Source organism: Stigmatopora nigra, chromosome 17 (assembly GCF_051989575.1).
Source record: "Stigmatopora nigra isolate UIUO_SnigA chromosome 17, RoL_Snig_1.1, whole genome shotgun sequence".
NCBI classification, from domain to species: domain Eukaryota; kingdom Metazoa; phylum Chordata; class Actinopteri; order Syngnathiformes; family Syngnathidae; genus Stigmatopora; species Stigmatopora nigra.
Window position 1 is genome coordinate 7,238,977 of NC_135524.1, and position 25,460 is coordinate 7,264,436.

The following is a 25,460-nucleotide window of genomic DNA, read 5'->3' on the forward strand; positions in this document are numbered from 1 at the left end:
TGATGAGAAACAGGCTGCGGTATTTTTACCTCGGGATCCACTTCTGTCAATTGAGCGAGATAATAAAGATGGACTCCAGCAAAGATTAGCCCCCCCGCTGCTGCCAACTTGCTTCATTTTTCACCGCACTCTTACTTAAGCCATAGGTACTTTGTTAAGTACTTGTTAAGTTGTTTTCCATGTGTACACAAACATCACCCGGGTAATGGCACACATGCATAAGATGCCAAGGTGTCAGCTTAGTGACAGTTGTATGTACCTTGCAGTAGTTCCTAAAACTTAATACTAAATACTTAAATATTTACTTTTTAAAATATTCATTCCACACTGTGTTCTACACTAATTTAAATACAATGGAACTGGAAGACAATATAATGCTCTATACATTTAAAAAGTTGCATTAAAATTAGATAATACACAAATTACACCAAAGTATTGTTGGATTTTTAAAATGTGGCAAAATGTTCAGTGTTTTTATTCCTATTGGAAATATGTGATGGAATATAGTAATTTCTAGGATTTAAAGTTGAGCTTCAAAGGTTAAAAGCTTTGAAGAGAAGGAGTGGAGGTCCCTTGATTGGTGGTGAATGCAGTCTGATGTTTACCACATCGACAGTAAAAAAAATTGCTCTCTACTTTTCAGGGCGTCACCAGGCAGGCCTCTTTTGAAGCCAGATTCCAGTGGCAATCTCTGGCATTGCAGAGTTTTCAAAATTGGTGGGCAAAAGGTTAGTGTACAACTCACAGTTCAATCCCACACCAGTGCCATACTAGTGCCATACCTCTGTTTGCATACTTAAATACGTTGCATGCTTAAATACTTTGAGCATTTACACGCAAAGTATATACATTAATAACACAGAATAATATACATACAATCTAAAACTAACCTAAACTGCAACAAAATGACAAATTGCCTTCTCATAAAACAATTTCACACACCCAGCGCTGACCTCTGTTCATCTCTAGTTTTATGTCCTGCATTAACTACTGCCCAACCCACCTTCCCTCTACAGCTTCTTTAAAATCCTTTATATTTTACATTAATTCCCGCATTCACTCACTCTGGCAATTGCAGTCAAAAGCTATAATCAAAGTACAACAGCTCTTATATAAATCACGTGACCGTGGTGTTAAATACTGTATGAGTGGTTTCTATTGGCCGTGCTTGGGTACCCCAAAACTATGGAAAAGGTCAAGAGGGAGAGTGAAAGAGTTGAAAGAGCGTCAGTGCTTAACCTTGACCTTGGGACTGCATTTCTCTAAACGTGTGTGTGTTGCAACTGCAGCTGCCCGACTCGCCAATTCAGAGTGTTTACATTTTCCAAGAGGTCTTATCTTCCTCAGGCTTAGGACCCTCTCTCTCTCTCTGTGAGTTTATACAGCCAGTAAGTGAGCACACACATACACGTGCACACCCAATGAATGCATGGCCCAACGTAAGCCTCACACTGAGTCAGTAAAGGGACCTGTCACACACTCATCCATCTTGGCTGCATTCAGGACCCAAGCTGGGATGTGTTGTTCTCTCTGTGAGAGCCTAAACACAGCAGAAGTGGGTTACCTACCGTCTAGTTTGGAAGTCCAGAAAAAAAAGAATGTCTAAACAACGTTTTAACCTTTCATTTTAGCTTTTCGACTTCAAAATTCTTGAAATATTAACTTTAAAATTTTCTAATATGTTTATATCAACATTAGGTTGACAATAGATCAAATGCTTTGTTAACCATGTTTACAAACCAAGCATATTTCTTCCTGTCCTTTGCAATATTTGGTATAATTACAGTAACAGGAGCTAATCAAGAGAAAAAACTTAATTTTTCATATATATATATATATATATAACATAATTGAAATTTTACAAATAATTTATTAAAACAAATTTCCCACCCCTTCAATGAAATACAACAGTTTTATTTAAGAGTCAAAACGTTTTCTATCCTAAACTACTCATCAAGATCTCTCAAGATAATCCTTTTGATACATCTGATAATCAGGACTTTGCTGATTTGTGACAGAAAACAGAAAATTCTTTAATGTCACTTAATTATCAGTGCTTACACTGTTCGAGATGTCCCATAACATCCAGGAATTGTCAGTGTCCCATCTTGTGTCCCCAGACCCGATTATCAAGGCTGGTGTCTGTCTGTTGTACTATCAGACAGCTCAGTCATGGCTGTGTCCTCTCAGAGCAATCCATCTTGATAGGTTACTCTGCTAAGATACATAGCCATGGGGTGTCTTCCATTTTGTTACCGTCATCTGTCATATTTCAATGTTTTATATCCACTTGCCAAATTTCTAGGACATATATATGCTTCGTCCGCTTGGCTTTGGTGCTGGCAGTCTTGGTTCGATTCCCACTCGGTGGAAGTGTCAGTGGTTGTCTGTCTTTCTGTGTGCCTTATGACTAACTGGCAACCAGTTTAGTGTGTAGTCTGCCTTTGGACTGAAGGCAGTTGGGTTAGGCTCCAGCAACTCCTGAAAAATGTAACCTTTTTGAGGATGGACGTATGGAAGATGAATGAATACTGAATGTATGCATGAAAACTAGATTTAAAATTTTAATCATCAACAGGCTACAAATTCTTAACTCACCAAAACAAAAGTTCTCGACTTGTAAAGAAGCCTTGGTCTGATGGTGCTTCAGTGGCGGCTAAATTCATATTTTTGGCACTTCAACCTTATAAAATGAGACCAAGATTTCCAGTTTCTCTTTCAAGGGTGAGACAAAGACCACCAACATTACTATATCACTTCAACCTTTCCTAACAAAGTCAGCCATACGCACACACAGACGCACACACACACACACATAAAAGTGTGACCTTTTTCACAGGACTAGATAAAAAGTCGTTACAAAAACCAAACAACCTGTCAGCGATAAGATATAGAACAGCTGATTTACAGACACAAACAGTGGAGCATTTCACAACATTTTGTTTTATTCTTGTCACATGAAAAGTTCCCATCTATAGTTTTGAACTCTTAACTTTTTTTTTTATCCCGCTTTAATTTTTTCTTTTTTTTACAAAACATATCCAGTAAATTTCATTTAATGGGGATAGAACAGTTTTTTAGATAGCTAAAGCCTAAAAAAGGATGTCGGTAGTAAGAGAGAAATTAAATAGCATATTAGTCACGCCAAGTATAAGTCGCAGGCCCCTAGCAAACTGAAAAAAGTGTGCCTTATAGTCCAGAAAATACAGTATTAGACTCCATCACATGCAGGATTGAATTCATTTTTATTTAACCGAATCTAACATCTGAAGTTTAAAATAATGCAAAAGTTAGTCCACTGCTGCTTTAGAAACATGAATGGCCCTAGATCCGAGTACACACCGGTGAGTTATTGAGTGCTTGTCTCTCGCAGAGCCAAGGATCTTCACTTCTCAACTCATGCCCATTTCTGCTGATGTTTTTATTTTTATCGATGGCATCAAGTCACACGTGGACCTCTGTGGAGGCATTGCACAAAGGGCAAAGGCGGTGTGGTGCTGATGAGAGGGCGTGGGGCACGGGGGTGGGGATTGCGCTGGGTTGAATTCAGACCATCAGAACATCATGCAGACACCTCTCGTTTAGGCAGATCGATACCTGACCACAAACAGCTCAGAGAGCCTCTTGAGAATCGTTTGTATTGATTGAATTCCTCTGTTTCCTTGTCCTGTGAGCGAATATCGTTGTGACTCGATATTAAAGATAAATAAAGATTAAAAAGAAATACATTCGTTAAATTGGATCAAACAAATGTGAATTATATCTTTTACTTCCCAATTGAAAAAAAGAGAAATAATTTAGATGGAAATAAAACTGGAAAATTTGAGATAAATTGTGCACACATAACTGGGAATGTGGGTGTTTTAAAATTTGTATTTTAAAAACTAGTTCAAATGGCATTTTGGTGTGTTATATATTGGAATTGTTGTAGTTAAATGGTCAAACAGGCACATTTGAAAACAAAGAAGCTGTGGATGTTTGTTGTCTTTTTCTTTTCATGCTGTAATTTCAGAATAGGAGTTAAATTAAAAGTATTTGTACCTGTGCTTCTGCTACAATCACACAACATGAGGCAATCAGCATAGTTTCACTATATCTATGTATAGGCTTATTAGGAAAACAAGGAAATCCCAGTCTGAACTGATTTTCAAATGTTTCCCTATTGTAAGTAGCACGCATGAAAAGAGAAGTTGTTGTTTCCAAATATGATGGCCCCCTACCGCTGCTTCTAGATATATTGACGAGCTGCATTGGTAAATTGTCTCCAAAGGCACAGTGAGATGACTTGGGCATGTTGCACTGTTACCCTGGGGCCCAACTCCTCTGCAGGCAAACTATTGATTGGGCAGCAGTGACAGTGCACCCCTGTCGAGTTGAACCACCCAGTGAGCTGCGGCCATGCTGGTGGTTTATGTTTCGTTTCCCATCGGTAGATTAACCAACAGAGGTTCAGTCGAGGTGAACTTCGACTTGAAGTATCTGATAAACCTTGGTAATTTAGATTTTGAGATAGTGTTGCGTTTGGTATTGAAAAATTGTCCTCACTACATTAGTTTAAGAAATTCATATTGCAGTTGTAGTAAGAAGAATGAGTATTGTTATGTTATGTTATTTAGCTACTTTATCAATGTACTGTCGAATTTGCATATTACATTACGCTGGTGTGTATGTAGTTTAGTGTCATGATTCGTATTTTAGGAAACCGCCATTGACAAAAACTATCCAGTGCAAACAAAACATTTGAATTTCAAAGGCATGAGCGCTATTCAAACTGTACTGGAAAATCCTCATTATAGGGTTGGACTTGATTATAAAGTAGTGCTTCTCAATTATTTTCTGTTGAAGAAGCACTGCTATAAAGGGAGAGACAATACCTTTGTCAAGTGTATTCCAGTGGAAAGAATCCTATTAAATAAATTGAAATAGCACATCATTTAATTTTGTTATATGCAATAGTGGAGAAAAACGTAAATAAATGCCAAAATCAATCAAATATGTGTATCCCAAATTGCTTTTCCCACATAGGTGTAATTTAGGTCTTTTTAAACATTATTTTAATTGTCAAACAAACATTTGATCTGCATGCTTAGCCTCTTTGAACAACCCTCTTTCACAGGTAATTTAAGACGTGATGTCTCTCCCTTGAATCTTTCAGTTGTCAATAGTTGTTGTCCACCTACTGTACGTAAAATGTGCTGCTTATCCTTGGAGCATGTCAAAGCACTGTCGAGATGTTCCCATGGACAAAGCAGGTAGAGATGTTTAAACTGAGAGAAACCAGTCCCATCTATTAGATCTCGCAGGACTGACATTTTGTCTAAATCTCTTCCATATGGAACAAAGATCTACCCCAGGTGTTTGGAAGGAAAACTTGTTTTCTCCTGGCAAATTGCCTACTGTTTGTATCTGTAATTCACAAAGACTTGGCCAGAAATGGACAGAACCTGATCAAGGCATTTTTTTCATCTCTAATGATTTAGTTCATGGGTTTATGTCAACTCAGATGTTGTAATATTAATGCTTCAGTGTACTAACACTGCCCCGAAAGTGATAACCGTTAATCAAATGTGATATGAAGGCCTTTTTTCTGCAGTCAACACAATTATTTCTCTTCAGTCTTCAATAAGAGACTGTCATGGCAATGAAACATTTTTCCCCGGAAATTCTAATCCTGATAAATGGGTGCTCGGATTCACAGCAACCAAATGTCAGTGTGCTACTGATTAATTCACATTTTTGCATAGATTGGATAGAATGGCTATTGAACAATATTTCACCTAAAGCAACTGGCTTTGGCTGTCATGAAGGTCTGTTTCTAGAACAAACAACAATATTTTTTTCAATATAAATCAACGCAACTATCTAAGAGTTGATATTGCTCCCAACAGATTTCACTGTAGTTTTCGAGCATTTGCTATTCTTATATTTTAAAGGTGGGATGATTTTCTATACCTCACGTGAAGTGACCATCTCAGTCAGTCATCAATCCACAAAAAGTTTTGAAAGAACGTTGCAGTAGACACTTTAGACAAAACTATGCCTACTTGTCACCAATTCTGATAAAGTTTGTAGCATGTGTGAAATGTTAAGCTACAATGGTAACATATATTTTCCATTCATCCAAACATCTTTCAAAACAGTGGGAGACCTAATTATAGTTCAGACTAAACTGGGATTAAAGTGGCACTGCAGTTTCATGTTATTTATTTTTATACAATTATTTACCATTTCACCATGTTTGCACAGTGTGATTTTTCAAGCTACTGTAGTTCATCCTTTTGAAGCGCTTCTGTAGATGTGCGTTTTCCCATTAATGCAGCGCACTACATCTAATTTGTATTCTCTTTGCTCTGATTGGCTGTTGGCGAATTAGATGTGTCGGGCAGGAAGCTCGTGAGCATTGGCAACATATTTGGTGACATTCACACTACTCTGAGGCATGGGCTACAATCGTTCGCCAATGACACCAAGCTTGACAATTTAATGCTGTATTAAAATAAAATTATTCATTCAATTCACACTCCAGCATCAGTTGGATTTTGTGTATACTGGCATGCAAAGATTTTCCTCGGACTTTGTGTCTCCAAATTGTGGAGATTGTTGAGATAGTCTACTGTTTCTGATATTTACACGCTCTTATGGTACATCAACATTGGAGGTCATTGTTCTCATGCAGGTGTGTGAAAGTGACTTACAGAGATCAGGGTGGCGTTGTATTTTTTTTGTATTTATTCCAACATTGTCATGACTTTTATGCTTTGAACCTTAACATGAAATTAAGGGTAAGATATTTGCTAACTTTTCAGTTTGGATTTTTAAAAAAAAATGATTTCTGTGTAGGATTTTGGTTCCCACCCTATCATCAATGTATCGTCCTTTTCTCATTCTTCCGGAGGCAGCTCTCTGCTTCTCCTCCTCCTCCTCCTCCTCCCTTACACCCCCAATCCCACAGGATTCTAGCCAGGAGTGGTGCTGAAAGACAGAACGTGGGAGACATAAAGGTCTTTGCCTCCATTTCAGCGCTCCCGTCCTCGGAGCTCGCATCTTCCAGCTGGTGAGGCAAAGAACAGCTTTCGCTGTTTAGGCGCAATATGGCAGACGTCTTTACACGAACCAGAAAAAGTGTTATCTGATGAAGGTTCCATTCCAGACTGACCCCTTTAGCCAGTAGACCACAACCCTGGAATCAAATGCGGCCTGGAAATAGCCCAGAAATGTGTTTGCTTCCAGCAACAGCAATATTAGTATTTGCCTTCTTCCATGCAGCCAAAAGACTCTGTTGATTGAGCTTTGACTTTTAAAAGGTCCTTATTACAAGTCTTTGTATTTTATCATGAAAGAGAGTCTTTTTTAGATGAATCAGAAGCCTCCAATATGGACTTTTTAAATACTTTGTGATGAGCTAAGCAAAGACGCAATAGTTTAACAATGGAAGCAGATGTTTTGGAGGAGATGGATTCGATTCTTTGAAAAAAAGCTCTTTGTGCCGGGAGCTCATCCATCTGCGGTGATCCGTGTTTCAGTATATCCTAATAACGTAATCCCCCTCCCTCGTTTTTCTAGGCCGAGGAATGCTCTTGTTCTTGCACTCTTCTACTTTGTCATATGGGGGCACACACTCTTTGATTTGTGTAGTTTTTCTCTTTGGAGGCCTACTTGGGCCATGACTCATCATTTCTCTGAAATGATTAAATTTTTTCTTCCAAATGTCTCTAGTCTATCAAAAAAAAATGTCATTAGGACGTTCTTGTAGCCTCTTAAGATTTTCCACATATTTTGAATAGCCCCAAGTACATTTCATCATGTCCGTGTGTGGTTTATTTTCTCAGTCCTATCTATCCCTTTGACGGCAGGTAAAGATAGACACTTGTTATCCAAATAAACTAGCAGTATACCTGGACCAGAGTTTGCATCCATCTTCTTGGCTTCTCATTCATTATACAATCATTTGTTTCCTTCTGACACATCAGCAGACTTTCAAGCGTTGACCATGATAACTGAAGTCGTGGCCAAAGGTGCCAGCTCCTCCCTTTGAAAAGCTGACCCGTTCTTTAAATGTTTAAAGAGCTTGTTGCATCACCCATTCTCGCCCACACATGCATGTTTGGGTGAATCCAGGGTGGGGTCGGGAGGATTGCGGTGGGGTTGGAGTTGTAATGCATCATGTGTTTAAGCAGTGGAGGGGAGGTGGAGGTTGTTCAGGGTTAATGACCAGCTCTCTCTCTACGGGCTGAGCTGGCGGCTCTCGAAGAGGATAAGACTAGTGGTGTCGGGGCATATGGAGCACCCGGGTCACATCGCTCACTTCAAAGGGAGGCTGGGAGTCTAGGTCACTACGTTTGAGCGGCGGGGTGCGGGAGAGAGCGAAGGGGTGCGCGGAGGGATCGAGAACAGGATCATAAGGAGTAAAAGAGATGGAGAGGCCGAGCAACGGCCGTAGACAGCAGAAGACAAATAGAAGTAAGGCGGAGACGCGGCAAGGGTCGAGGTATGGGGGAGGGGAGATGGATGGTGAATTTTTGCGTCAAATTTCAGTTTAAATCAAGAAATGAGTTACTGTGGACAAGCTGCACAAGCTTTTCTAGCTGTAACTCGATACAGACCACCATTGACTCTGAGTGTGTGCAATATGCAAAGGGAACCACTGGTAAACAAATGCTCATCCAATGAAAAGGAACTAAAACCCCTTAGTAGAGGGTGAGAAAATAGGAGAGCCCCATCAAATACAGACAAGTTTCAACAAAAAAAAGTGAAAAGGGGAAACATCCTTTTGGCATTTGTGATTTTTTTTAACATGACACACAAAATACAACAATATCAGCAATTTTAAACAAAAATGTGCTCTTCAACTGAAACTGTATGCGATAAAAAAAGACTGCAATGATCCTTAAGGAACAGAAAAAACATGTTTTTCGTTTAAATTTATTGCAAATTTTCTTTTATGTACAGGTATATTTACAAAGATATCCTAGTGTGAACTTAGATACATACTAAACCTCTGTATAGTAATTCCCCTGTTTTCTATTAGAGTATGATTAGAAAATGCTATACAAAATCAATTTGAGAAAAGAGGCTATTAAATTTTTTTAACCATCTATTTTTAACTACATGCATGGGTACGGTGATTTACATAGCTGAACAATAAATACTATTGACAAATACCATTCTATCAACTACAAGTATTAAAAAGATATTTTGTCCACGTGTAAAGATGTGTGGTAAAACATCTGGCACATAACACATTTCCCTGTCATGTCCTGCTTCCACGTTAGGAAAAACTTATAATTCTATTGTTGTAGAAGTCCCAATTGAAAGATAATTGTAATTTATGGTAAGATGTTTTACTTGATATAACATTAAAAAAAAAAACATTTTTTTGGATGTAATTTTGACATGAAATCAGTAATTCCCTCAATATAGGAACTGAATTATAGGAAAAAAACAAGGCACCTGCAAATAATGAATATCAGTATTTTTTTTGTGCAGTTAGTTACAAAAGATATTTTTTTCAAATGCTTAAATAAGGCTTTTGATTTGTCTATCTGCAGAAATTTGGGTGACCATATTCATGCCCGAAAATGTGCTGGCCGTTTTTCTCTCTCCGAATACTGTAAGTATATAAGTATATCTAAGAAAAATGCTGTATACCTGAGGATGTTCATTTCTTCAACACACTGTAAATAGAATTGAGATCTTTGTGTCTATTGTAAGTTTGAAAACAAATATAGAAAGACTATGGAAGGCCTGAGTTCTAAAGATAGTGTTCAATTGTTGTCCACATTGTTAAAACATTGGGCATGCCCACAGTGAAAGAGTAGAGCTATTGGCTTGACCATTATTCTCCGTCTGTATCAAATTTAAAAGACTTATTTTCTGAAAATGTGCCTCTATACAATTTGCTGCTTGCATGTTTAGTGGGCAGGAAAACACAACATTTGTATTGAAATGTATGGGTGGGTCAGATTAAGGATTTGATAACAAAAAAAATAGGTTATATTTTAGTGATATATTTAAAAATACATTTTGGTATTTGAGAATATTTTGACAATTTCTTCCCTAGGGGGTCTCCATACTTTCCCTAAAGCAACAAAAACGTGTATTTTTGTTTGTTAGTTTAATTTCAGACTGAATATTCATTCAAATTGTTGCTTCTCGACATACGAAATGTTATTGGATGTATAGTTAACTATCCTCCTTGTAGCCTAGTCCAATATCAGATGGAGTAAAGACACCTTGGGACAATTGAAAATGAAAAGGTGGATATAAGCAATACTAAACAAATATATTTTAGGTCAAAAACCCAATCCAATCATTTTAAAGCCATAACAAAATCCTGCTTTTGAAACTTAGTTGATGGCTACAATAACTTTTCAACCAGGGCCTATACAGCATAGGAAGACCGAGTCCTGTGAAAAAAACTAAGGTCATTCCTCCAAAGAGCCATTTGGACAATGCACCTCCAAGTCTTTTTTCTCCTCGTTTTTAGTGTGTTTAGTCTTTTTCATCATTCAAGCCGTATCTCATCATCATTTAATGGCCGTCTATGGGCACAGAGGACAAGACTAGACACCTCCTTCTGCTTACTAACATCCCCCTTGTGTCACTGAACACACATCCAAAGAAAATATAAATAGTAACATATCTAAACATCCTTAAAACTCCCCTAGCTGTTGTCGTTCCACTCGGGCATGATACCAACACTGTGAACGGCATGGTACTGATGAGGCGATAGCGTGCGCGGTATACCGTGCGTGTACAAGTACTCGTTCCCCTGCAGGCTGGAAGTCGGCGACTGGATCCCAGCGCCAGGGCTACATTGACGACCCAGAGTCTGGTGTGTTACGGAGCTCTGGTACATAGCCGCGTGGTGACTCTCGGCAAGCTGAGGTGAGGGGTGGGTCCCCACCGGGTGGGGTCCCACCCCGCCGAGTCTGGAGACTAGAGAACCGGATGTGAAATGAGCAGAGAAGTGCTGGTAGGGCAGTCGCTCCATAGGCTGCATGGTGGCGACTGAACAGCCCCCGTAAGGTGACATGCCGGCCCACGTGTTGCAGCTGATGTCCTCCAGGGTGGGGACCGGCTCGGCACCGTGCGAGGCACCGGCGTACATACAGGCCTGGCGTTGGCCTGAGTCGCCGCGGTAGGGCCCGGTGGCAAGGCCCAGACTCTGCGCGTAGCCCATTGGCCGATAGTAATGATCGTCTTCGCTGGAAGAGCTCTCCAAGTAGGCTTTCTTGTAGCTGTGTTCCCCTGAGTGGCAGTCATCCTCCGCTGCTGCTGGAAGTGCAGAAAAGGAAGAAATGCAGTTAAATAATGAGGCATTTAAGCAATAATGAATCAAAAGATATTCAGAGGTTTCTATCCTGAATTATCCTTGTCATTCCGAACTGGAATCCTTTACAGGTTTTGGATTGAAATTGGGTGCAAAAGATATTTTTTTATACTTTGCTTCCTATTTAGTCTATAGGTGGAAGGATATTGGCAATAGAAACTAAATTTATGTCCTACACTGCACCAGAACTGTAAAAAAAATGGAAGTTAGTGCCACGACTAGGATATTATTCTGATAGTTATCACAGGAAGACAACTTTAAGGTAGAATCATACAACCCTTGCAGGGTTACGGCCTCCCTGTGTGAAGTTTGCATGGTCTTCCTATGTTTGGGTGGTGTTTTTTCTGGGTGCTCCAGTTTCCTCTTACATCTCAAAAACATATATACAAGCTTGATTATCCATAAGTATCAGTGTGTGATTGGTAGTTTGTCCCCTTGCCCCCTGCAATTTGTTGGCAACCAATATAAATATTACTGAATATATATTTAAATTCATTTTCACATGTTTTTTTATTTTATTTAGTAAGCAGAAATAGTAACATCACGTATTATACAATAAAGGAAGCAATTTTGAGAGCTAGAGTGACAATCCCTGATAAGGAAATACACTCTATGTACGTTGTAGAGGCCTACCTTTCCTCTTAATGCAGTGGTAGTCCTGGCCATGCTCATGGGGGAGGGGATAGGAACCTGACTGGGGCAGCAAATCTTGTGAAGTACTGGTTACCCCATTCTCACACTGGGGGTACTGCGAGCTCAGGGTGCTCGGGGTGGCCAGGCCTTGGACTTCCCCGCTGAAGGGACTCTGGCTGGAACTCACTCGTTGGCGTACTGTGCTGCGAGGTACCACTGGGTATTCCTTGGTGCTATGTATACACAAGACAAAGTTGATATTAAATGGCGAGACGGTTTGTCTGGGAGTATATACATGAATGGCAAGACCAATTCTAGTTTATCTGAAATTTGATTGTATTAAAGATATTTTTGTGGGAACCAATCAGCAATTCTATTCGTTTTGAAGGGGAAATATGATTTGGATTTCAGATTGCATGCAAGATAAATTAACCAGTAAATCACAGTATAACCGAAATCCATCCTCTGATGTCACAGCAATTTTTTTCTCCAGATCATGACTTTTAACTCCAACTGAGAATATTTATTCTTATGGCTCTGAAAATATTTTATGGAAAGGATGGCTAGTTCAATAAGGGGATTTTATGTGTGTGGGGTAAAGTTACAAACCAGATTTTATCCTTTGAAAATGTGTTTTGCACTCACTCTATCCCTCATGTGGGCCCAATAATACGTACAGTATGTGTAGATTGAAGGATGTTCTAAAAAAAAGAACATTATTTGGACTTTGTGAGTGCATAGTCGTGTGTGTGCATGTGGACGGTTAACGTCGTCAGAGTTCAACTTGACGACACTTACGGCGGCACTTGAATTAAGAGCTGCAAAACCATTGGCGCTTTCCATTAGTGACAGTCATTGACTGTCATGTTAAAGTCTTAATTGCCTTAGTTTGAAAACATTAAGTAATGAAAGATGTATACCAACATAACTGAGTTTAATACTCTGCGGTCAAACAATCAAAAGCTTCCACCGTAATGTGTTATTGTTTTTCTTGTTTATGTTGTTGTGGTTGTTATAGGGCGTTATTATCTTGGATTTATTCTCAGAAGTTGAATCTAAAAAAAGTAACAATACTTAGTTAACAACCACTCGTATCTGCAAAAACTGCTACCGCATTTTCCTGGCTATAACTTTCATTCATAGTTTGTCTGGGTCTGCAACTGATACTCTAGTCTAGTACATATATGTTTGTTTTCTGTCTCTGACCCTTATGTACCTTTGCATTCTGGACATCCGATGCAGTTCCATGTCATCACTTCCCCGAAAGCCTTTGGCAAACGGGTTGTTCTCAATTTTAAGCTGCGTTATCTGAACAAAACAAAGAAACACCCCATTAATACAATGGCATTCCCACTTTTAAGTTGCACAGTTACCCCCTTTGTTCATGCTGCATCGGCAGATAAAATTGGCAGAAATTATTTCTGAAAATAAATGGACTTTTAAAGTCAGACATGGTTGTTTCTGGCAGGCTTCTTTGGAAGTTTTCCACTTTTCCTGACCAAACAAAGTTTGTATGCAGATGGCTGTTGACAGACTCACTCAAAGCTCCAAATCAAAAGCTCTAATAAAATATGATTACAGTCTTGCCAACACCTGATTATGCTCACAAGCAAACAAAAAAAATACTTTGCAATCAAGTCTTACAAAATTGAAAGCTTTTATTTGAACACAATTTGCAACTTTAAATATCAACAGATTGTATTCAAAGTAGTCCCAAGAAGTATCCAATACAAAGTCTCTTTTGACTTTATTGATGAGATCACAGCAACGGGTACTTAATTTAAAGTTGTTCAAGGGTACAACTTTTGTTTTATTCACCGTTTTGCACTTATTTGACAATGTTGATCAGATTTTTTTTAATCTAATGAATTTATTGATGTATACTTACACACTAAATTTTTCACAAAGTGGATACAGTGTCCTACATGATCACACTAAAATATTAATATCTAATGCCCCTAAAAGACTTTCCATTATTTTACATGATTTAATAGATCACACATCTTTTGGAAACATCTAATGGAGATTTTCTTTTCATTTGTAAATTTTTAAAAACCTACACAGGCATATGGAAATACACGGGCCTAAATTATAATGCAGTACACAAAATATGTTTAAAGTTATTGAAGACCCTTACAAATCATTGTGTTTTAACTGCAAGATCTCTAAAAAAGACGCCATGTTGGATGAATTTAACGTCATATTTGTGGCAAATAAAATTCTGCTTAAGTCCAAAACTTTAGAATTGTGTAGAATATCATATTTATCAATACATGTACACTATAGCTTTACAATATAAGTTTTCCACTTTAAAACAACCTTGAGTTGAAATCACATGTGCAAATAGAAAGGGAGGCTTTGAGCACTTTAATTAGCAGGTGAAGCAAACACATGGCAGCTTGTGGCACATTATTAACTGTGTTATTACTATTAGTGCTATGGCAGATGTTGGCCTGTTTGATGATTAGACAGTTGTGCTCAGAGGCCTGCACTTTTTTGAGGAGTCTGGAGTACCCCAATAATACTTTTTTTTTTTTTAAAGCACAACCCCCACCAATCGCATGTTGGAAAATAATGAATAACTTCTAAGAAAACAGCTTCCTGTCCCCAAAAATAAGGAGGCAACCGATTGGCCGCCGTGGCATTACGAGCTCCGCCCGGCCTTGCACCCCCCTCTCCCTTCCCTTGCATGTCCAATCCTTCCCTCCCAAACTAAATAAATCGACGCACACGTGTTTAAATGATCCTAAACAGACGGGGTTTACACATATTTGGTCTTTTTCGTCTTTGGTGCACATATTTCAGCTACAGGGTAAACATGCACATGTTGCTCTGCTGCACGCAAACTAAGTCCATGCCAGATTCTTAGTAAAAAACTTTGCATATTCAGACAACTAGTATGTATTTTAATATATATGTATATGTATACATAATATATACATTTTCCATTTATTTATATTATGTATTCATTTACTGATCTCATTTTTTTGTATTTGTGTCTGGAAGATTTTAATGGACCGTGATCCTTGTGAGGATAAGGGTTAAAGAAAATGAAAGATTTTAATGGAATGTAAAGCACTTTGAATATCAGTGTGTTTATTTTTCAGATGGAAATTCCCCTCCATTGCTTAAAAAAATATTTCATTTTAAACAAAAAAGAACCCCAAAAAAACTGAATGAATATTAAATACCTTGATTTACATCAATCCCATTTTAATTGGGATTTACCTGCTTGTTGCACTTTATGTTAAATTACCTCTTAAAGTATGTTTACTTAAAAACATTAGCCTATTTTATTATACACTTTGTTTTCTTTCATTTCTATTTATTTTTAGTTACTGTTATTCGCAATACTTGTTTTCTTATTCATCTTCCTGTGTGTTGCACTTTACATGTTAATCTATCTTAAACACAAAGTCAATTTAAAAAGCAAATATCAAAAGGTGTTAAAGGCTAACCTTATGATTCTGGTAGGAAGTGACGGCTATAAAGGCAGTCTCAGGGAAGACGTGCGTGCAGAAGGCCGTGTTCTTGGAGCCGAAACCGTTATTCTCATCTGCCTTGACGATGTGAATCCTGGGCTGGTACTTGTGCATTGAGTTCAAGATGATCTTGAAAAAACAAACAGGAAAAGAAATATGTAGATAAAGAGACATGGGCGTAGGTGTTTTAAAAAAAGCAACTTTTCACATTTGCATTTGGGGTGGGCGATTAACATATTCTTTTTCATCACACCTAATATTTACATAACAAGTAGAAAAACGAAATGCACAAAAATAATAACATCACATGTCAGTTAATATGAGTGAGTATTTTAAGGAGTGCATACTGAGTTGAGCAACATTGTGGATCAGGCCCACAAGTTGTGAGTTGAGTCATAAATTCATTTCTCTGCGGTTAAGCCACAAGCAAAAGGTTATAATCATAATTTTTCAATTTCCTCTAAAAAATGTCTGATTAAAATTTAGCTTCAGGATGAAAAGCCAAATTTCTGTAGTTGAAAAGCTCATATGAGGAAGTTATAGTACTTCATTTGGTTCCTCAACACCAGTTGTGGTGGTGCTTTTTTTAAAAAAAAAACTGTGTTTAAAATACGCTGACCAATCTCATTTGAATACATATTTTAATTTAAATCTGAAGTGTACAATTTAAAATGGTAATTAGGCCAGTTTTGAGTTGTTAAGAAAATGGAAACAATCAGATTCCCAATTCATTAACCTCCAGTTAGGTTTCAAAATGGTTCATTTTGCCCACTCAGAATTAAAAAGAAAACACGGAATATATTGCAATATAATGATACTAGCTGTGATATGACAAGAATTAAGGTATATATTGTAATATTACAAAATTAAAGTTGTAATATTACGAGAGATGAATTCCAAGTTATGAGATTATAGTGGTTTTGTTGCTTGTTTTCATGTTACATGAACTAGAAATGGTTTGGCTTCAACTTTTGGGAATTTAAAGTCTTTGTGAATACAAAAGTACTATTTGCATAATACTGAGATTGTTGTAATATTGGGAGAATTTCTTTTGTGAAATTACTGGATTAAAATCATTGTATTAATAATTTTAAGTATACGTTTTTCGGGGTCTGTAGGGACCGTAAGGTCGGTGTGAAAAATTAGACATTGAAAACATATTTTGATGTTTATTAGTTTCCTCTTGATAAAACCTTGATGAGAATAAGTGAGAGAGTTATAAATTTAAAGATTTTCAGCTAGTAATTTTCCTTGAGATTTTTTCAATGCAAAAAGCGGGCCTCATTTAAAAGAAAACTGATATATCAACAGTGATAATTTTACAATTGGCACACTGCGAGTCCCAGGGATTCGCTTGTCTGAAAACTGTGCGTCCCAGGAAACTTGTCACGAGTCCCAACATACTACGGATGCAAATAAAACATAAACAACGATATATAAACATTCAGATTTAATTTATTTATTATATGGTTTAGGGTTAGGGTTTATTTATCATTGTACTAGTCTTTCAGCTCGTAGATCCTCCTCTCTTTGCAGCCAAAAGTCTTTTGAAATGTGCGTATTTTTCCTTGCTTCCCCCGTTTTGCTTCATGATCATCGATCGAATCTTCTGCAGTTCTTTTCTTACTATTTGTATTTTTAACTGCGAAATAACTATCCAGACTGTTTTGCTTTTTCTGAAACATTTTTTATCTTTCTTACACTATTACGAAACTCTTGCTATCGCTTTCTCTCCTTCGTCTGCTAGTGTCTGCTAGTCTCGCGAGAATTATTTCGCAAAGATTATGTGGAATAAATTGGTTTGCTATCGGATATATGTGTTTTGGTTTTTTTTTTTGATAAAAATTTCTTTGCGTCCGAAAAAAGCACATTACTTGAAATTGTGCGTCTGGAAGAAAAGCTGTGCGTATCAGACGCAGGACGCAGAGGTAACGAGAACACTGTATCAAATTATGTAATTTTTAGCAGACTTTTTTCATTCTACGTTTAAGTAATGAAGTACTGCAATTGTTTTGCTTGTTTGCAGGTGATGGATTTAACAAGAAGGCATGACTGTTTTCATAGTTTCAAATGCAAAACCAGTTTGAAGTAGCGGTCCTTCGGCATGGGGGAGGGTAGCAGTGTGAAACATGTCAGAGCAGAGGAGGAGCACATCTGAAATAGGCAGAGCTGGCCTTTCAGCAGCCCTCACGGAAAACAGGAGAACTTCGCAAACACAGGTGAATGTTTCAGAAAACCTCGGCCAGTTTCCTTTTTTTCTAACAAGGAAATTGGTATATTGCACAAATTAAAGCTCCACAAAAGTAAAAGTATTAATTTGGAAACACCAATGTCATGTTCTAAATAGGTTTTGTATTTTACACATGGTCAAAATTCTCATATTAACTATCTCCACTCAATAATAGTTGATTTGGTGTTTGTGTTTTTTAATTTCTTGGTGAGTATTAAGATGTATTTTTATACAGGGGTCACCAAATCTGAAAAATCCCATTATACACTATGAAATACGATTTTTCGACATTTGGCAGCTCTGTTGTATTTCTTAAGTTTTTTTTTTTTTTTTAAGTAAGTCGTTGATCAACACATTTTAGTGGGTTATTTTTGTCATGTGACCCTTGGATTAAAAAAAAAACGGTCGCGAAGGACTTTAATCTTGTAATCTATATGGATTTTCACTCGTAATATTACATTAAGTAAGACATAATTCTCTTAATATTGCGAGTTTTATGTTCTAATACAAAGTGAATTGGTGAAGATGTTTTGGAACTAATTTGAACCTTGCGATGAGTCTACCTTTTACCAAACCTGCTCGTAAACTTTCCTTATGAAACTGCAAAGTGAGTCCCACAAGCATGTCGCCTCTTTCAATTGCTCAAACGTGAGAAGTGACGACAACCAGAGGATCTGCCTAACGGCCTTGCTCAATGCGTGCCTACGCACATGCCTGCCTGCGAAGCGTCTGATCATCTTGAACTTGAACTTTCTTTTGTAGCTGTATTAGTTGAGTTGCATCCCATTAAATCTAAAGCACTTAGGGAAATTTGCACTTTCTTTAATGCTATTGGCAAATGATAAGGTTGAAAAACAAGCCCCACCCCTATCTAGTCCCCCCCTCCGCCTCCATCTATGGTATTCTGGGTTATCTCTTATCTGTAGGGTTGTTTTTGTACCTGCCTTTCACTGCCACGCTGACCTTTGGCATGCCCCCAAAAGGCTTTCTTCAGGGACTGAATAAAGCTCAGAGGTTGTAGAGAAGGGGTGGCCAAGTCCGGGACATGAGAGTCCCTATCCAGTCTATTTTTGATATCTCTAGTACTACACCTGAATCAAATGATCAACTCATCAGCAAGCTATCAGGAAGCTTCATACCGATCCCAATTAATTGATTCAGGTGTGTTGTTGGAGGCAGACATGGAAAAAATACTCTCGGGGACCGAACTTGGGCACCCCTGTGCCTAACTCTAACCCCAACTCTAATCCTAACTCTAACCCTAACTCTAATCCTAACTCTAAATTCTAAATTTAGCCCTAAACCTAACCCTCAACATAACCCTAAAAATGACCCTAAACATAGGCCTAAACCCATCCCTAACCCTAAACCAAACCCTAAAAATGACCCTAAACATAGCCCTAAATTCAACCCTAAACATACCCCAAAAATGACCCTAAACTTTAAAGCCTAAACCCAACCCTACCCCTAAACTAAACCCTAAAGCCTAAACCCAACCCTAAACCAAACCCTAAACCTAACCCTACACTAGATTTAGGGTTATGTTTAGTTTTCGTGTCATATTTAGCATTGTGTTTAGGGTTAGGTTTACATTTATATTTAGGGTTATGTTTAGGATTAGGTTTATGGTTATGTTTAGGGTTATGTTTAGGATTATGTTTAGGGTTGTCTTTAGGGTTATGTTAAGGGTTATGTTTAGGGTTAGCTTCATGGAATAGATGTATTGTGCAGGTTTCTTTTCTAATGAAATAGATGTATTGTGCAGGTTTCTTTTCTAATGAAAAGTAGATAAATCATTTCAAAATAATATGATTGTTAAGCATTTCAAAGAACTGGTCTTTATTTAAATAATACAAGAAGAACAATATTACATTTCTTCCTGACTCCCATTTAACATGGCTTTTAATATAAATGTTTGTGTGTGGTCACTTTTTCGCATCCATATTAGGTGAAGTCATATCTGATCTCCAATAAGCTTTTACAACTTACAAATAACAAGGTTTCCTTCATGCCACGCATCCTTGAAAGGGTTGCAGGGGTTGCTGGAGCTTAACCCAGCTGACTTCAGGTGAAAGGCAGACTACATCTTAGACTGGTCACCAGTCAGCCAGAGAGACAAACAACCATCCACACTCACAGTCATTCCTCCACCGCACCGGAGTCAGGCAAGTGAACCTCTACAACAACAAGTCTGTTTTTTTCTCCCCTTTTTCTTTTTAACACTATACGGTGTAAGGTTTAAAAACAAATATTTGAGCAGGTATATGTGAAGATTTAGTTTTTACTTTGTGTGTGAATTATGCTTAAGTATTTCAATCCAAATACAAATATATAGTCAAAAAATATTTAAACCAACTGCTACTACGACCATAAAGAGAATCTATTTCAAGTGGTTAGTGATTTTATTATTTTTTTATTGCACGAGGATTGGAGTGAGCAATAACTTTTTTTCAGGTTTGGTATGAATAAATGCTTCTTTATTAAACCATACTATAAATGGCACTAGAGCATATAATTTATTTCCCTACTACAGTTCAGTATATTTAGGTCACATTTGGTGTACTTTTGGAAATATGTCTCGACTTGCTAATGCATTGAATTTTTTATTATAAAAAAATGATATGCATGTTTGACAATTTAATCTTATTAAATGTGGAAGCCAAATCACTTTATTTCTAATAAAATATTGATGAGGCTTAAAAGGTTCGGAAAAGTAAAGGAACTCAACCGGCAAATTTAAGAAAACATATAATCTAAACCGATATCCAATTCATTTTTTTAAAAAAATCATTACTAATAATAATCCTTTTAAAATAATCATTAAAAATAGTTGCAATTCTATTATGAAATGTAATAATAATAATACATTTACATAAAAATCAACTCTCATTATAGCTAAATTCCAAAGAGTCAAAATAAAATCCAAATTGTGTCTTTAAATAAAAATGAAGGCAAATCCCCACTGTGATTAAATGCAGTGTATCTCATCTCGCCTCATTTTCTGAACATGTTTATCCTCATTACGGTCGCGGGGGATGCTGAAGCCAATACACTGCATATATATATTTTTTTAAATTGCATACAGAAACAGAATCTCTTCTCCAAAACCCTTTCTTGTCCATGTATAGACAACCACTTTGCACTTAAGCACTTCTGCGACTCATTGGATTAAGACTTTAATCTTGGCTCTTTCCTTACAGCGTTCCAAATAATCCCCCGGAGCTCTCTGTCGCGCGCCTGTTGTGAGGCACCCTAACATTCCGCCTCAGGCTTATCCTAATTGCTACCGAGCATCTCCTATATACATTACAATTTATTCCATCCGGCCGCAGCCATCCATGCACGCAACCTGTGGACTGTTTTTTTTTTTCTTCCCTGGCCTGCCACCATACAGCTTGGCCTTTATCATTCCCAGAGGCAACGAATAAAAAAAAACCCTAAACCTAACCAGAAAGCATGCATTTATGCACGGCAACCAATCAAAAAGGGGGTCAGGATTGGGGGATTTGTGCAGCACCCCAATTGAAAATTTACAACAGCATTCACATTCCATCCCAGCTCTGGTTTCATTTGGCCAGCTGGGCAACAATAAGTAGGTGCGACGTAGATGTGTGGCAGGCAACGCACTTATGTTTGCTATAATTTTCAATTTTTGGGGGGGAGTATACCACCTCCAAAGAAAAGATGTGTACTGGTCAGGTTAAGAAATTCTTCTTTCAATAATTCAGACAGTTATTGAAGTCAAATCCACTTCAATTGGTCAAGATTTTGATCAGGTTTCCTTGTCATTGACGGCGATACACGTCCAATACACTTTGAGTGGGGGTCTGACTCCTGGTCAAATTTGATTGGACGTTTATCGCCGTCAACAGCAGCCAGTTAGTTCAATATAAGCGATATAACTTCAAAATAATTTCAAGATAGACTGCTAATCTATATATACCACTGCAAACATTTGTACCACAATTATCAAATGATCAATGTCAGCCTTCCCAGTCAAATTGGATTGAACGTCTATCAACGTCAATGGCAGCCAGTGAGTAAAATGTAACAATGTAACACATTATAAGCAATATTCAGTTAGATTAATTATCCATATGCAAGACGACAAACATCTATAATTTATCATGATTATTGCACAAAAGTACCAGGAAGGGAAAGTATGTATACATTTACCAATATATACATAAACCATGCTGTATTACTGTATTAATTAAAATTTAAAACTGAAAGTACAATATAACTCTTGAATATAATGAAGTCAATAATAATGGAACCAGATTTTGACCGACACGTCTAAAGTTTCAAGTATTCTAAAGGCTCTGCAGCGTATACTCTTATATAATAATTGTGGTCATGGCCTTAACATGGCTTTTAATTATCCTTAATAAAAGGAAATTTTAGCTTAAAGCACAAAAGAAAAAAAACTGTTTTTTCTCTCTCTCTCTCTCTCTAATGAACATAAACTTCAGTTATTGCAGCATTTGAATGCTTGTTTAATTGCTGATTAATTTGACTGAACCTTTGAATGAGAATCAAAATTGTACTTTTTTTTGTTAAAATTATCATTAACACAAGCCTATTCAGTGAGAAATTTAAGATAGTCGAAAGATAATTTTGATCATGCTCTAAAAAAAATCTAAGTGTAGCAAATATTTCTAATCACTTGAAATAAGTTACATTTTTTGATATTTGAAATCCTACTTGATATATTTGAATATTTATATAGCCTAATTTACAATTAACACTCAAAGAAAATATTGAAGTATTATATTAGTATTTATCCATTAAGTTTCTCTAGCTATCGCATTATATTACAATTATGGCACTTTTGTATATTTGGTATGCACGCCTTCTTATTTTCGCACAATATAAAAATTACCTTTTCAACAATTCCATTGCTCAACAATGAATTCTATCTTTAAACTGCATGTATTAGCACAAAACGAAGTCTGAGGCTTTTTAAGTTAAAAAAAAAAAAGAAAAAAGAGAAAGATTTAGGAGACAAGCCTAGGCACCTACGTGTCCGAACGGGTCCAAGTGGTTGTTGGTCAGCTTGAGTTTTTGGAAGGAAACCAACTGCCGCATCCAGTGAGCTCCCGTGGCCGGAGAGTCCGGATGAACGTAGAGCCTCCCGGGCATGGCAGGCTCCGCCTTCCCAGTCACCGACCTGGAGGGTCGCGCACGCAAGCCTTTAGTGATGTTGTACGTATTCCCAAGTCATTTACAAACAACAGCGGTGTGTAAGTCTTTCTATTGTCGAAATTACACGCAAGTGATTTAAGCGAACTATAAAAAAAACTTTAAAAAAAAACAATTACTGTCACTTTTGGACTCGATTGACAATATTATTTCAACTATGTTATGTCAAAGGTACACAAGTCTCTGTCTCTCACTTTTTTTTTTGCTTGGGACGTCCACTGACGACCAGAAAAAAAGGTTAATGTCTATAATAAAAAACTAATACATCTATTTTAAATTACTATAGTGTAACTGGATTATCATGAAAAAAGATGAACTTTTGCTTTAAAACTATATTTGTCCAGGTAAGGAAAATGGAATAAATTTCCTAATGCGTTTGTCAAAGCATATTGGTGGAGTTATAATTATTATTTTTTTGCTAATATACACATACCATTTATTATCAGCAAACTTGTATCGATGATCATCTGCGGGCACGACATCCATCAAGAGGATATATTTTGTTTTGGGGTTCAGGCCGGTGACTTTCACTTTAAAGCTGGGAAACATTCGCCTTAAAAAGAAGGGGTAGGGAGCATTTTAATATATGTTTCAAAATATTGGAGTAAAATATGTTTTAAAGTGAATGACCACCAAAGGTATGCCTTTTGAACATCACATACAATTCATTGTGTATTTCTATGTGGAAATATATTAATTGTATAGTTCAAAAAGCTTTGTTCACTTAGAAATATATTTTTATTTAACTGTAAAATATGTGTCTGTTGAAATATTTGAGCCAAAATTATATGAATTTAATCATTTTCAACACTGCTTATAAGATGATCGCAGTTAATATCAAGTGAAACGAAGATTATAAGGTGAACTGGTCACATGACAAATATTAATACACACACACACACACACACACACACACACATATTCACACTGCCACTGAATGTAAAAATAACTTTTAAGCAGTGTTGTAGATTTTAAAACACAATTTGATACCATATCGTTTAAAAAAGTATACCATATTACCCATATATATATAATTACTCGCTAGCAATTAAGAGATCATGCCAATATAGATTTATGATAGCACCCTTTACACATCACTATCGATTAAAAATAGGTGTCCTGCTCATTTATAACTAATTGGGCGCCTTTTGTGAGGCAGTCCTGCAAATATAGAATCAGAACAAATAGCGTCACGCACCAAATGGATCAATGACCAGGTGTACCTAATTAAGTGGCCCGTAAGTGCGTGTATTTTCGCCGAGTGGCGTCATCTGACCTGCCCGCTTTGGTGATGATCATCTCGGTTCCCACTTCGTGGAATTTCACCCACAGTTCCCTCTCGTGGAGGTACACTTTTATACCCTCCATGCCCTAAAAATAGAACGAGAAAAAAAATGCAAAAACTTGTCTTAATTTCCTTTCTTGGCGAGAAATATCAATAAATAGTTGAAACAATTTAGTGTAGTTCTAGACGAATAATGTTATTTAAAAATGATTTGAATAATGAATTATTAGAGTACATGATTGAGTATTATTAACTTTGCAAGGAAATTCAAATAGATACTTTTTTAGGGGTTCTTGTTTAACTGCTAAGTGTACTTTTTTTGTAATTTAATGCATATATCTCATTAATTAGACCAACAATGTACCACTGTGATTCCTAACTGTACTAAATCAACTATAGAAACTTCTAGACTACTAACCTGTTGGATGTACGTGGTTTGCGAGGATGGCGACTTGCCGGACGTTCCGTTGGGCTTCTCGGCTTTGGCTTCGCTCGCGACCTCCCTCGAATCGGAACCAGAACCGGGAGAGGCTTGCAGGCCGAAAGTCTCCTCGGTTTCCGCCATAACTGCTTCTCAGGGCTGTGTGGACCCCACATTCCCCCCAAAAAACACACACCCGAACACCACCTCATGTCAGATTCACATTTTTGGCACAATACTAATACTACTATAACAAAAAAAGAAAAAAATATGGAGTATTTAAATTCAGACCACAACTGAAGTCAAACCACGTGTTGTTAATGTAACGGTCCACACGTGACAAAACCAGTTTGACACTACAGAACTATTTTTTTCCACATTTATAATCAGAGATCATATAAAGTACAGTGTTATTCAAACCGATCATGTATAGGATTATTTATAGAGCTTTAAAATGCAGATTTAGTTAATCTTACCCCAAATCAACAAGAAAAGAATCCCCCCTAAAAATCACGACGACACTTCAGATCGTAGCCATTTCTTCCTCCCCCAAAAAGGCGGTGAAAAAAAAGTGTTCAAATAATCCAATCGATGCTCGGTATCTCCATGTATTGTTTTATTCACACGTGATCACGGAGCTCCGAATAGGCAGCGGATGCTCGCTCGCAGAGTGTCTGCACGGCGAGAGGGCTTCACGGCTCGGCGTGGGCTAGAGGGAGCTGTCCGCTGGTGCCTGCGAGCGGGGAAAGTGCGGGTGATGCATTTTAGGGCTGGCGACCCTCTGTGAGCCGCGACGGCTGCGCGCGTCGAACATTGGCTGCGGTGAGCTGCGATCCCGGGGGAACAGGTCGACCACCTCCTTCTTTTCTCCTCTC

At 37.5% G+C, this 25,460-nt stretch overlaps 1 protein-coding gene and 1 long non-coding RNA gene across 2 annotated transcripts; one reads left to right on the forward strand and one right to left on the reverse strand.

Annotated features, from left to right (window-relative positions):
* The first annotated feature begins 649 nt into the window (after positions 1 to 649).
* Positions 650 to 17,797, forward strand: LOC144210472 (uncharacterized). The gene is made up of 3 exons (XR_013329389.1): positions 650 to 728; positions 9,549 to 9,610; positions 17,474 to 17,797. It is a non-coding gene; the product is annotated as an uncharacterized LOC144210472 (long non-coding RNA).
* On the reverse strand, positions 9,018 to 25,460 carry tbx5a (T-box transcription factor 5a). The gene is made up of 9 exons (XM_077737164.1): positions 25,062 to 25,460; positions 24,583 to 24,744; positions 24,156 to 24,250; positions 23,313 to 23,432; positions 22,700 to 22,847; positions 15,424 to 15,576; positions 13,182 to 13,273; positions 11,966 to 12,198; positions 9,018 to 11,277 (listed from the first exon to the last, which is right to left on the reverse strand). The coding sequence occupies exons 2-9, from the start codon at positions 24,727 to 24,729 to the stop codon at positions 10,664 to 10,666; spliced, it is 1,602 nt and encodes a 533-aa protein (XP_077593290.1). The 5' UTR covers positions 24,730 to 24,744; positions 25,062 to 25,460; the 3' UTR covers positions 9,018 to 10,663.

Coding starts and splice junctions, on each gene's coding strand:
- tbx5a (XM_077737164.1), bottom strand. CDS start 24,729: ATGGCGGAAACCGAGGAGACTTTCGGCCTGCAAGCCTCTCCCGGTTCT. Junction 24,251..24,582: donor AAACCACGTACATCCAACAG/GTTAGTAGTCTA, acceptor TTCTATTTTTAG/GGCATGGAGGGTATAAAAGT. Junction 23,433..24,155: donor ATCATCACCAAAGCGGGCAG/GTCAGATGACGC, acceptor CTTCTTTTTAAG/GCGAATGTTTCCCAGCTTTA.